The sequence below is a fragment of the Cherax quadricarinatus genome, chromosome 7 (assembly GCF_038502225.1).
Source record: "Cherax quadricarinatus isolate ZL_2023a chromosome 7, ASM3850222v1, whole genome shotgun sequence".
NCBI lineage: Eukaryota > Metazoa > Arthropoda > Malacostraca > Decapoda > Parastacidae > Cherax > Cherax quadricarinatus.
The window spans coordinates 64,454,151-64,466,363 of NC_091298.1; the positions used below are offsets into that span (position 1 = coordinate 64,454,151).

At 45.5% G+C, this 12,213-nt stretch overlaps 1 protein-coding gene across 1 annotated transcript in view; it reads left to right on the plus strand.

The window, feature by feature from the left end:
- The window catches only part of LOC128686943 (lachesin), a 107,214-nt gene extending 96,618 nt beyond the window's left edge, over nucleotides 1-10,596 (plus strand). Inside the window, exons 3-8 of the mRNA XM_070082633.1 lie at nucleotides 3,575-3,760; nucleotides 7,650-7,848; nucleotides 7,954-8,082; nucleotides 8,896-9,015; nucleotides 9,386-9,556; nucleotides 9,915-10,596. Of these exons, the coding sequence (XP_069938734.1) occupies nucleotides 3,575-3,760; nucleotides 7,650-7,848; nucleotides 7,954-8,082; nucleotides 8,896-9,015; nucleotides 9,386-9,556; nucleotides 9,915-10,318 (1,209 nt within the window). The 3' untranslated portion in view covers nucleotides 10,319-10,596. The remainder of the gene's footprint in view (nucleotides 1-3,574; nucleotides 3,761-7,649; nucleotides 7,849-7,953; nucleotides 8,083-8,895; nucleotides 9,016-9,385; nucleotides 9,557-9,914) is intronic.
- The last annotated feature ends 1,617 nt before the right edge of the window (nucleotides 10,597-12,213 follow it).

A 12,213-nucleotide genomic window follows, 5' to 3' on the forward strand; every position in this document is an offset into this window, starting at 1 on the left:
GAAGTACAGCGCCTGCACCCTGAAGAATGGGTGGGGATGTTGTGGTTCTGGAGGTGGGGAGTACAGTGCCTGCACCCTGAAGAATGGGTGGGGATGTTGTAGTTCTGGAGGTGGGGAAGTACAGTGCCTGCACCCTGAAGGATGGGTGGGGATGTTGTGGTTCTGGAGGTGGGGAGTACAGTGCCTGCACCCTGAAGAATGGGTGGGGATGTTGTGGTTCTGGAGGTGGGGAGTACAGTGCCTGCATCCTGAAGAATGGGTGGGGATGTTGTGGTTCTGGAGGTGGGGAGTACAGTGCCTGCACCCTGAAGAATGGGTGGGAATGTTGTAGTTCTGGAGGTGGGGAAGTACAGTGCCTGCACCCTGAAGAATGGGTGGGGATGTTGTGGTTCTGGAGGTGGGGAAGTACAGTGCCTGCACCCTGAAGGATGGGTGGGGATGTTGTAGTTCTGGAGGTGGGGAAGTACAGTGCCTGCACCCTGAAGGATGGGTGGGGATATTGTGGTTCTGGAGGTGGGAAAGTACAGTGCCTGCACCCTGAAGGATGGGTGGGGATGTTGTGGTTCTGGAGGTGGGAAGTACAGTGCCTGCACCCTGAAGAATGGGTGGGGATATTGTGGTTCTGGAGGTGGGGAGTACAGTGCCTGCACCCTGAAGGATGGGTGGGGATGTTGTGGTTCTGGAGGTGGGGAGTACAGTGCCTGCATCCTGAAGAATGGGTGGGGATGTTGTGGTTCTGGAGGTGGGGAGTACAGTGCCTGCACCCTGAAGATGGGTGGGAATGTTGTAGTTCTGGAGGTGGGGAAGTACAGTGCCTGCACCCTGAAGGATGGGTGGGGATGTTGTGGTTCTGGAGGTGGGGAGTACAGTGCCTGCACCCTGAAGAATGGGTGGGGATGTTGTACTTCTGGAGTTGGGGAAGTACAGTGCCTGCACCCTGAAGAATGGGTGGGGATATTGTAGTTCTGGAGGTGGGAAGTACAGTGCCTGCACCCTGAAGAATGGGTGGGGATGTTCTAGTTCTGGAGGTGGGAAGTACAGTGCCTGCACCCTGAAGAATGGGTGGGGATGTTGTGGTTCTGGAGGTGGGGAGAACAGTGGTTGTACTCTGAAGGTTGGGTGGGGATGTTGTGGTTCTGGAGGTGGGGAGAACAGTGGTTGTACTCTGAAGGTTGGGTGGGGATGTTGTGGTTCTGGAGGTGGGGAGAACAGTGGTTGTACTCTGAAGGTTGGGTGGGGATGTTGTGGTTCTGGAGGTGGGGAAGTACAGTGCCTGCACCCTGAAGAATGGGTGGGGATGTTGTAGTTCTGGAGGTGGGGAAGCATAGTGCCTGCACCCTGAAGAATGGGTGGGGATGTTGTACTTCTGGAGGTGGGGAAGTACAGTGCCTGCACCCTGAAGAATGGGTGGGGATGTTGTAGTTCTGGAGGTGGGAAGTACAGTGCCTGCACCCTGAAGAATGGGTGGGGATGTTGTAGTTCTGGAGGTGGGGAAGTACAGTGCCTGCACTCTGAAGGTTGGGTGGGGATGTTGTGGTTCTGGAGGTGGGGAAGTACAGTGCCTGCACTCTGAAGGTTGGGTGGGGATGTTGTGGTTCAGGAGGTGGGGAAGTACAGTGCCTGCACTCTGAAGGTTGGGTGGGGATGTTGTAGTTCTGGAGGTGGGGAAGTACAGTGCCTGCACCCTGAAGAATGGGTGGGGATGTTGTAGTTCTGGAGGTGGGGAAGTACAGTGCCTGCACCCTGAAGAATGGGTGGGGATGTTGTAGTTCTGGAGGTGGGGAAGTACAGTGCTTGCACCCTGAAGAATGGGTGGGGATGTTGTAGTTCTGGAGGTGGGGAAGTACAGTGCCTGCACCCTGAAGAATGGGTGGGGATGTTGTAGTTCTGGAGGTGGGGAAGTACAGTGCCTGCACCCTGAAGAATGGGTGGGGATGTTGTAGTTCTGGAGGTGGGGAAGTACAGTGCCTGCACCCTGAAGAATGGGTGGGGATGTTGTAGTTCTGAAGGTGGGGAAGTACAGTGCCTCCACTCTGAAGGTTGAGTGGGGATGCTGTGGTTCTGGAAGTGGGGAAGTACAGTGCCTGCACTCTGAAGGTTGGGTGGGGATGTTGTAGTTCTGGAGGTGGGGAAGTACAGTGCCTGCACCCTGAAGAATGGGTGGGGATGTTGTAGTTCTGGAGGTGGGGAAGTACAGTGCCTGCACCCTGAAGAATGGGTGGGGATGTTGTAGTTCTGGAGGTGGGGAAGTACAGTGCCTGCACCCTGAAGAATGGGTGGGGATGTTGTAGTTCTGGAGGTGGGGAAGTACAGTGCCTGCACCCTGAAGAATGGGTGGGGATGTTGTAGTTCTGGAGGTGGGGAAGTACAGTGCCTGCACCCTGAAGAATGGGTGGGGATGTTGTAGTTCTGGAGGTGGGGAAGTACAGTGCCTGCACCCTGAAGGATGGGTGGGGATGTTGTAGTTCTGGAGGTGGGGAAGTACAGTGCCTGCACCCTGAAGGATGGGTGGGGATGTTGTGGTTCTGGAGGTGGGGAAGTACAGTGCCTGCACTCTGACGGATGGGTGGGGATGTTGTGGTTCTGGAGGTGGGGAAGTACAGTGCCTGCACCCTGAAGGATGGGTGGGGATGTTGTAGTTCTGGAGGTGGGGAAGTACAGTGCCTGCACCCTGAAGAATGGGTGGGGATGTTGTAGTTCTGGAGGTGGGGAAGTACAGTGCCTGCACCCTGAAGAATGGGTGGGGATGTTGTAGTTCTGGAGGTGGGGAAGTACAGTGCCTGCACCCTGAAGAATGGGTGGGGATGTTGTGGTTCTGGAGGTGGGGAAGTACAGTGCCTGCACCCTGAAGAATGGGTGGGGATGTTGTAGTTCTGGAGGTGGGGAAGTACAGTGCCTGCACCCTGAAGAATGGGTGGGGATGTTGTAGTTCTGGAGGTGGGGAAGTACAGTGCCTGCACCCTGAAGAATGGGTGGGGATGTTGTGGTTCTGGAGGTGGGGAAGTACAGTGCCTGCACCCTGAAGAATGGGTGGGGATGTTGTGGTTCTGGAGGTGGGGAAGTACAGTGCCTGCACTCTGACGGATGGGTTAGGATATTACACTGGTTCATAATGTATGATCCAGGCCATCATGGTACCTGGGATCAGGTGAAGGAGAATGCAGTTTTTTTTCTTTCTGGTCATCTAGACTTGGTAAGAAGTCTGTACTCAGGGGTCGAGTCTCAGCTCCTCGTGCTGCTTTCCTATACTCAAGCTGACAGCAGGACAAGTTGACGTAAGATGTAGTGAGCCACTGAACAACCTCATTGACCAGAGTACTAGTCAACAAGAATACTAGTCGATCAGAATACCAGTCGATCAGAGTACTAGACGATCAGAATATTAGACGATCAGAGTTCAAGTCAACCAGGAATATGATTCACATAGGTAGGGATTACTTATGTCTCCTACCTCGCTTTTCTAACCTCCAAACGCCCCTATGATCCATCCACCCCACACCCACGCCCCCACCCCGCACCCACACCCACGCCCCCACCCTCACACCCAGCAAGAACTAGCTCTCTGGGTCCACAGGTCGGGTGGGTGAAGGCAGATACAAAAGCCATCCAGGCCATCCATAAGCACGTCATCACCCACAACTCTCGCGTCTCAGTCAGCCATAGTGACCACAACACCTGGATGCTTCACATCCGTGGCGTCCAGGAGGAGGACAGAGGACCATACATGTGCCAAATCAACACTGACCCCATGAGGTCACAGGTCAGTGCCACTCGTTTTTTTTGTATCTAAACCGGCGTTTTAGTGCCAATCATAAGACGTGATTCTTAAGTAAGTTTATATAGGTACAGGTACACATAAATACAGTTATACAAATTATTATATATAGTAACATATGTTTAACAATTCTCAAACAGGCGAAATTATTTATAAACATATGCTCTACGTTCACAGCGGGATTCGAACCTCGACGACGCCAGACCCAGGGTCTGGCGTCGTCGATAAAGTACTCTGTACTCTGACGCAGAGTTTGCAGGTTCGAATCCTGTTGTGCACGTAGATACAGTGTATGTACATTATAATATATGCGTAAATTACCCAGGATGACCCCCAAAAAACGTCAGACAATGTGACTTGTTTCCATTGGGGTCTTAGGAACTTCCATTGGTTCCTTGGGATTTACATTGGAGTTCTTGGAATTCCCACTGGGGTCCCAGAAATTTCCACTGGGGGTCCTAGGAAATTTCCATTGGAGTTCTAGGAATTTCCATTGGAGTCCTTGGAAATTTCCATTGGAATCCTAGGAATTTCCATTGGAGTCCTTGGAAATTTCTATTGGAGTCCTTGGAAATTTCTATTGGAGTCCTTGGAATTTCCATCGGAGTCCTTGGAATTTCCACTGGGGTCCTAGGAAATTTCCACTGAAGTCATTGGAGTTCCCATTGTGGGTTCCTCGTAATGTTTTACAAGGTCATTGGTCAGTGCCATACTTTTTCTCTTGGTGCCTTAAGGTAAGTACCAGTGTCATTTTCTCTTCGTTCATTGAGGGCAGTGGCACCCACTTTCCCTTGGTTCCTCGAGGTCAGTGCCACACCTTCTCTCTGAGGTCAACTGATTGGTGTAAACAAACATCAGCTGATAAGAGGGGATAAATAGCAATCAGCTGATGGGGTAAATACAAATCAGCTGATTGATGTAAACAAAGATCAGCTGACGGAGAGTCAGGGCGCAAACATCCAACTGATTAGCTAAACATCTATTTCTATCACCCTCTCTCTCTCTCTCTCTCTCTCTCTCTCTCTCTCTCTCTCTCTCTCTCTCTCTCTCTCTAAGATGACATACACGCATCTCTTTCAGTCTATTTTTCACCCGACTTGAGCTTTCAGCACTATCTCCCCTTTTCTCTCCCCTTTACCCCTCCTCCCCTTACCCTCTCCCTTCACACCTTATAATACACCTGACTGGTCCAAAATATCCCCCCTATTCAACTTCGAAATTGTCTCTCTATCAAGCGGACATCAACTTTCCATCTCCACGCTCAACCGTAGAGGCGTTGATACCTTTGGGACACTGTAGGATACTCGACCGTACTACACACACACTCCAATCGACCCCCTTCGACACGTCGACCTCATGAAAAGGATAAAAAATAGGGGGATTGAGTGATTGTTTTGTATGTAGGGGGAGGGGGTTGAGTCAATGGTCCCTAGGAGTTGAATTTTGACTGACGACCTGGAGACAGGTACTCTCGACCTAGATACAAATACTGTCGACCTAGATTCAGGTACTGTCGACTTAGATACAGGTACTGTGTACCTGGATACATGTACTGTCGACCTAGATGCAGGTACTGTCGACCTAGATACAAGTACTGTCGACCTGGAGACAGGTACTGTCGTTCTAGATACAGGTACTGTCGACTTAGAGGTACTATCGACTTAGAGGTACTATCGACTTAGTTACAGGTACTGTTGACCTGCATACAGGTGCTGTCGACCTGGATACAGGTACTGTCGACCTGGATACAGGTACTGTCGGCCCGGATACAGGCACTGTCGACCTAGATACAGGTACTGTTGACCTGGATACAGACACTGTCAACCTGGATACAGGCACTGTCGACCTAGATACAGGTACTATTGACCTGGGTGCAGGTACTGTCGACCTGCATACAGGTACTGTCGACCCGAGTGTTGTGTAATTCATACCGGTTTAGCGTTTGCTTTAATAATAATGATGATGATATCATTAATAATAATAATAATAATAATAATAATAATAATAATAATAATAATAATAATAATAATAATAAAATTAATAATAATAATAATAATAATAATAATAATAATAATAATAATAATAATAATAATAATAACAATAATAATCTCAGGAGAAGAAAATCAGGTAAGGGGTCTTATTCCCACTTATAAATCACTTAAGAACTACCACTGTAGAGAGACTTCCACAGTGTGACCTGCCAAATCCATCACTCTTTAACGAGGCTTTTCTGCGACTAACGAGGGGTCAGTCCCCAGCTTCCCCATCCCCATAAAACGTGCCACATAAAGAATGGGGGGGGAGGGGGCAATCAGGTACCATTTCCCTTTTAGTGTCAAAAAGTGGAGTGATGGTCTTGTTTGTAGTTAGTGTGGGTGTCCTTCTCTCTCTCTCTCTCTCTCTCTCTCTCTCTCTCTCTCTCTCTCTCTCTCTCTATCTATCTATCTATCTATCTATCTATCTATCTATCTTGTGACCTTCCAGTCTTGGGATCCCTACTGTCTTGGGCCTCTTCGTCTAAGGGCCCCTAATGTCTTGGGTCCCTACTGTCTTGGGCCCACTGAATCTTTACCCATCTTTAAGCTGTATTGAATAATTTTATTAATGATTTATTAATATTTTATTACAATCAGAATTAAATCTATCTGATTCATGTGATTTATTTGTCTCTGGCTGTGATTGTCACTTGTTAAAAGGTTACCGGGAGGAAGGTTTTCCTGGAGAGAGATCGTACATAGTACTTGTATATGATGGTCAGCATGCTAGATGTTGTCGTGGTAACGGAATCTCTCCTGTTTATTCATGGATGTGTGCTGGACTGTTTACTCTTTTATCGTAAGCCGAGGTGACCTGTCTTGACCTAGTGGGAGTCTGTCTTGACCTTGTGGGGTGGCCTGTCTTCACCTGGTGATGGGGGTTTGTCTTGACCTGGTTTGATTTGATGTGGAAGATGCTTATTTCGTGTGTGTGTGTGTGTGTGTGTGTGTGTGTGTGTGTGTGTGTGTGTGTGTGTGTGTGTGTATGTGTGTGTGTTTGTGTGTGTGTGTGTGCAACAGCACACACTAATGCAGAAACAGGATGCAAAGGCAGGGATAAAAATATGTAAGGGAGGTATGAGAAAGATTTATAGGAGAGGGTGAGAGAGAGAGAGAGAGAGAGAGAGAGAGAGAGAGAGAGAGAGAGAGAGAGAGAGAGAGAGAGAGAGAGAGAGAGAGAGAGAGAGAGAGAGAGAGGGAGTGAGAGTGAGAGAGAGAGAGAGAGAGCGAGAGAGAGAGAGAGAGAGAGAGAGAGAGAGAGAGAGAGAGAGAGAGAGAGAGAGAAGGCTGAGGGTGCAGCATCCAATCTTGGCTCGCGTCTCTACTGATTTTTGAACATGTCACTGTATTGAAGGCCTCCCACCTCCACCAGATGTGACGTGAGAGAGAGAGAGAGAGAGAGAGAGACAGAGAGAGAGAGACCACGTTATTCCTCGATTTATTTTAATTATCTGCCTCTCGAAGTATTTCGTACGTCGTTTTCATGTCACCTCGCCAGGATCTTCCTGCCCGCGAACTCGGTCTCTCGTTATAGCTTCTTTCATTTCTCAGCTCTGGTGCCAGTCTTGTTGCGTACCTTTGTATCTTTTCGATTTTTTCCTGCGTCTTATTAAATGTGGGCTCCACACTGGCGCTGCATACTTGAGGACTATTCATACATAAAGCCTGGTAACTGCTACTACTACTACTACTATTACTGCTACTACTACTACCACCACCACCACCACTACTATTACTACTAATGCTACGACTTCTACGATTGCTTCTATTATTATTACTACTATTACTGGTACCACTACTGTACGGCTACTACCACTACCTACGTTTCCCACCAGCAGATCGGGTACCTGGAGGTCACAGTGCCACCAGAGATAGAGGACAACAGGTCATCCACAGACGTGATGGTCCCTGAGGGCTCCAACGCCCCTATTGTGTGTCGTGCTAAGGGCTACCCGCCCCCTAAGATCACCTGGACCAGAGAGGATCAGAAACCCATAGTCATGCGGACCAACGACCCGGCTATGCCTAAGATAAAAAGTGAGTTTTGTGAGGTGTTTGTGTGTGTTTAAGTTTGTTTTACTGTGTATCTAGCAGCTGGTCTCCTTTCCCTCCCTTACTCTCTCCCTTGTCTCTCCCTTACAGAGCTGAGTTACGAAGGGGAGGTACTGAATCTCACTCAGATCACCCGCTCAGACATGGGGCCATACCTCTGCATTGCTAACAACAGCGTACCTCCCATCGTTAGCAAGAGAATCATGGTCGAAGTGCATTGTTAGTATATTCTAAGTACTTAGCTAGAATATCCTACCTACTTCTTGCTAGTTTCTGCTAGTTAATAGCCCATTACTACTATATACTAGCCAGCTACTGCTAGTTAACAGATTGTTACACCTAATTAATACCTGCTACTGCTTGTTGTTAGGTAGTTACTGATTGTTAGCGCCTAATTAAGGGAAGTAGTAACTAATTACCGCTAGTTACTCTGTGTATTACCTTTCTAACATTAATTATTACTGTTAAAATAACTTCCCGTTTTCTTCTAGTAGTGACAACTAACGTACGCCGTTAACGACTAACTTAGACTTTATTAACGAGGTTATTGATGCTAAATTGGATTATTAGCATTTTCTAGGTAGTTTAGGCTTGTTAACTAATCTCCCTTAACTTCCTCGTTAACACTTGTTAATGTCATTAGTATTTTTAGTTATTAGTGATTGTGTTAGGTGTGTTAACTTGTGTATAACGATGGTTGACAGGTGTAACAGCAGGTGACAGGTGCCAGGACGGGTGCCGGAGGTAACAGGTGTTAACGAGAGGTAACGACAGGTGTAATGACAGGCGTTTTAGCAGGTGTAATGACAGGTGTTTTAGCAGGTGTAATGACAGGTGTTTTAACAGATGTAATGCCAGGTGTTTTAACAGATGTAATGCCAGGTGCTTTAAGGGGTGTAATGACAGGTGTTTTAAGAGGTGTAATGAGAGGTGTTTTAACAGGTGTAATGATAGGTGTTTTAACAGGTATAATGATAGGTGTTTTAACAGGTGTAATGACAGGTGTTTTAACAGGTGTTTCCTTCTCCCTAGTCCGTCCAGTGATCCATGTACCCAACCAGTTGATCGGTGTTCCTCTGGGCAGTTCAGCGAAACTGGAGTGCAACCTGGAGGCTTCACCGAAATCTATCCAGTACTGGACAAGGGACACAGGTTAGTCCCCTCACACCTCCTACCCCTCCTCACCTCTCACTTCAGATCGCCTCCACAACACCCATATCTCTCAACTCATTCAGGTACTAATGTATCCTTGACTGGTGGTGAGAAGGTGACATGCAGCCTTAAGGGGCACGTAAATTCACCTCTACAACATAATTGTCAAGAAAGATTTATTAAGTTATACCATGAATTAAGGAAAGATCCTGGACTTCACCTTACGAAACAGCAAATGCCATAGTAATTATAGACAAGGTAGATTATAGTGGAAAAATGAACACGTTATTAGAAGACAGGTGAATTGACGTGCTCCTTAACACCCCTTTGAGACCAATTAACCAACCCCGTCTCTCTGTCTCTCTCACAGGAGAAATGCTCATCAGCAACAACGAATACAGTGTACAAGAGTCTCTTACTAACTTCTACATGACGAGAATGACTCTTACCATCTCCAGCTTCAAGCCTCATCACAAAGGAGTCTACTTCTGCACTGCTAAGAATTCTCTTGGAGAGACGCAGGGCAAAATTAAGGTCTATGGTGAGACGGAGAGATGTTTGAGAGAGAAAGAAAGAGAGTAATTAAGGTGATGGGAATAGATGAGTTCAGGCAATTATCTGGAGGCTATTATACACTCATCAACTGATGTTTGTGGACATCAATCAGCTGATGTTTACACATATCAGTTGATGTTTACACATATCAGCTGATGTTTACACATATCAGCTGATGTTTACACATATCAGCTGATGTTTACACATATCAGCTGATGCTCACACTCATCAGTTGATGTTTGTTTAAACCCATCAGCTGATGTTTGTTTATATCCATCAGCTGACGTTTGTTTACAGTCATCAGCTGCTGCGGTCACCCAAGTGATGACTCTCTTCTTCAACAGAGATTGAACTACCGACGGAGGAGCCAGCGATGGTAGAGGAGAATGAGGACTTCGGCCAGCCTGGTGGGCGCGGCGGGGGCGGCGCGGGGGGCGGCCACTCCCCGGTCGAATTCAGCAACGAAATCCCCTACGGCCCTCGGTCTCGCGAGGACACAAGCACGAGACACGAGGACATCGTCACCAGAGGCCAGGTGACGCATCCCCGGCCCAATCACAGAACACCATCCCAGCCCCCTACGGACAAGAAGAGACACCCCCATCACGCGATGGGGGAACAGGGGGATTCAAGACCGTCACGGCCCCCTTGGTGGGACTGGGACCAATCCACCACATCTGAAGTACTGAGGATCGATCACTCAGCACTCCTGGTGTTGCTGTGCCTTGTGGGAAATGTCTTAGTTTAAAATCCTCACCCCCATCTACCATTACCAAACAGATCAGTAACCATGTGCCGTAAAGGAAAAAAAGTATACTCTGTACCAAGTCTACTCCTCGATATATTATAGAATACCCTCCAAAAAACTGTTTACCCCACCCGACACTGTAAACCTGGTTAGTTCGTCTCAACTCCTGTACAGTGGAAATCAACACAGTCACCCTACCTACCATATCATCTGTCTTGCCTTGTACATAATACATCATATATATATATATTAGATCAGAGATGCGTTAGTGTAAAAAAAATGACAGTAGAAAAGCAATATATATATATATGTATATATATATATATATATATATATATATATATATATATATATATATACACACACACACACACACACACACACACACACACACACACACACACACACACACACACACACACACATGTGAGTCTGGCCTTCAATAAGGTCAGCTCGGAATGTTACTGAGAGCTTGGTTGGCTTATTAGGTTTGAAGCCTGTCGACTACATGATGGTTGGATTGTTAGATTTAAAGTTTGACAACTACACGAGGGTCATTAAGGCTGCATGTCACCTGTTCACCACCAGTCATGAATAATACTTAAAATACTGATTAAACTCTCAGTGTATATACCGCGAGACACATATGTCAGTGTATATACACTAAGACACACCTCTCAGTGTATATACACTGATACACCTATCAGTGTATATACACTGAGAGATATACCTCTCAGTATACATACACTGAGAGATATACCTCTCAGTATACATACACTGAGAGATATACCTCTCAGTATACATACACTGAGAGATATACCTCTCAGTATACATACACTGAGAGGTATATCTCTCAGTGTATGTATACTGAGAGGTATATCTCTCAGTGTATGTATACTGACAGGTATATCTCTCAGTGTATATACACTGAGAGATATATCTCTCAGTATACATACACTGAGAGATATACCTCTCAGTGTATATACTCCTGAACTAAGAGCTTATCCTCGAAGTATATATACGAGTATATCTCATAGTGTATATCCCAAGCTACCGCCTGCTGCCCCTGCTCACTGTTTCCTAGTGTAAGGTTGATCCGAGGAAGTGGAGGAAGAGCTCCACTTCCTAGGATCAAGACCTGATCATTCTCAATTATATTTTCGTATAACTTGAAAAATAGCATTATTATTATTATTATTATTATTATTATTATTATTATTATTATTATTATTATTATTATTATTATTATTATTTTAATATTATCTTTATTATTATTATTATTATTATTATTATTATTATTATTATTATTATTATTATTATAGTAATTGTTATTATTATTATTATTATTATTATTATTATTATTATTATTATTATAGTAATTGTTATTATTATTATTATTATTATTATTATTATTATTATTATTATTATTATTATTATTATTATTATTGTAATTATTATTATTATTGTAATTATTATTGTAATTATTATTATTGTAATTATTATTATTATTGTTGTAATAATTATTATTATCATCATCACCTGGATATAAACCAGCGCTAAACCCGCGAGTCACAAAGAGAGGCTCTAAACCCTGAACTTGTAAATACATTTACCATACGTAACCCCTTTCCCAAAAGCCTTTTAAACCCACACTCCCAAAAGCCTTTTAAACCCACACTCCCAAAAGCCTTTTAAACCCACACTCCCAAAAGCCTTTTAAACCCACACTCCCAAAAGCCTTTTAAAAACCCACACTCCCAAAAGCCTTTTAAACCCACACTCCCAAAAGCCTTTTAAACCCACACTCCCAAAAGCCTTTTAAACCCACACTCCCAAAAGCCTTTTAAACCCACACTCCCAAAAGCCTTTTAAACCCACACTCCCAAAAGCCTTTT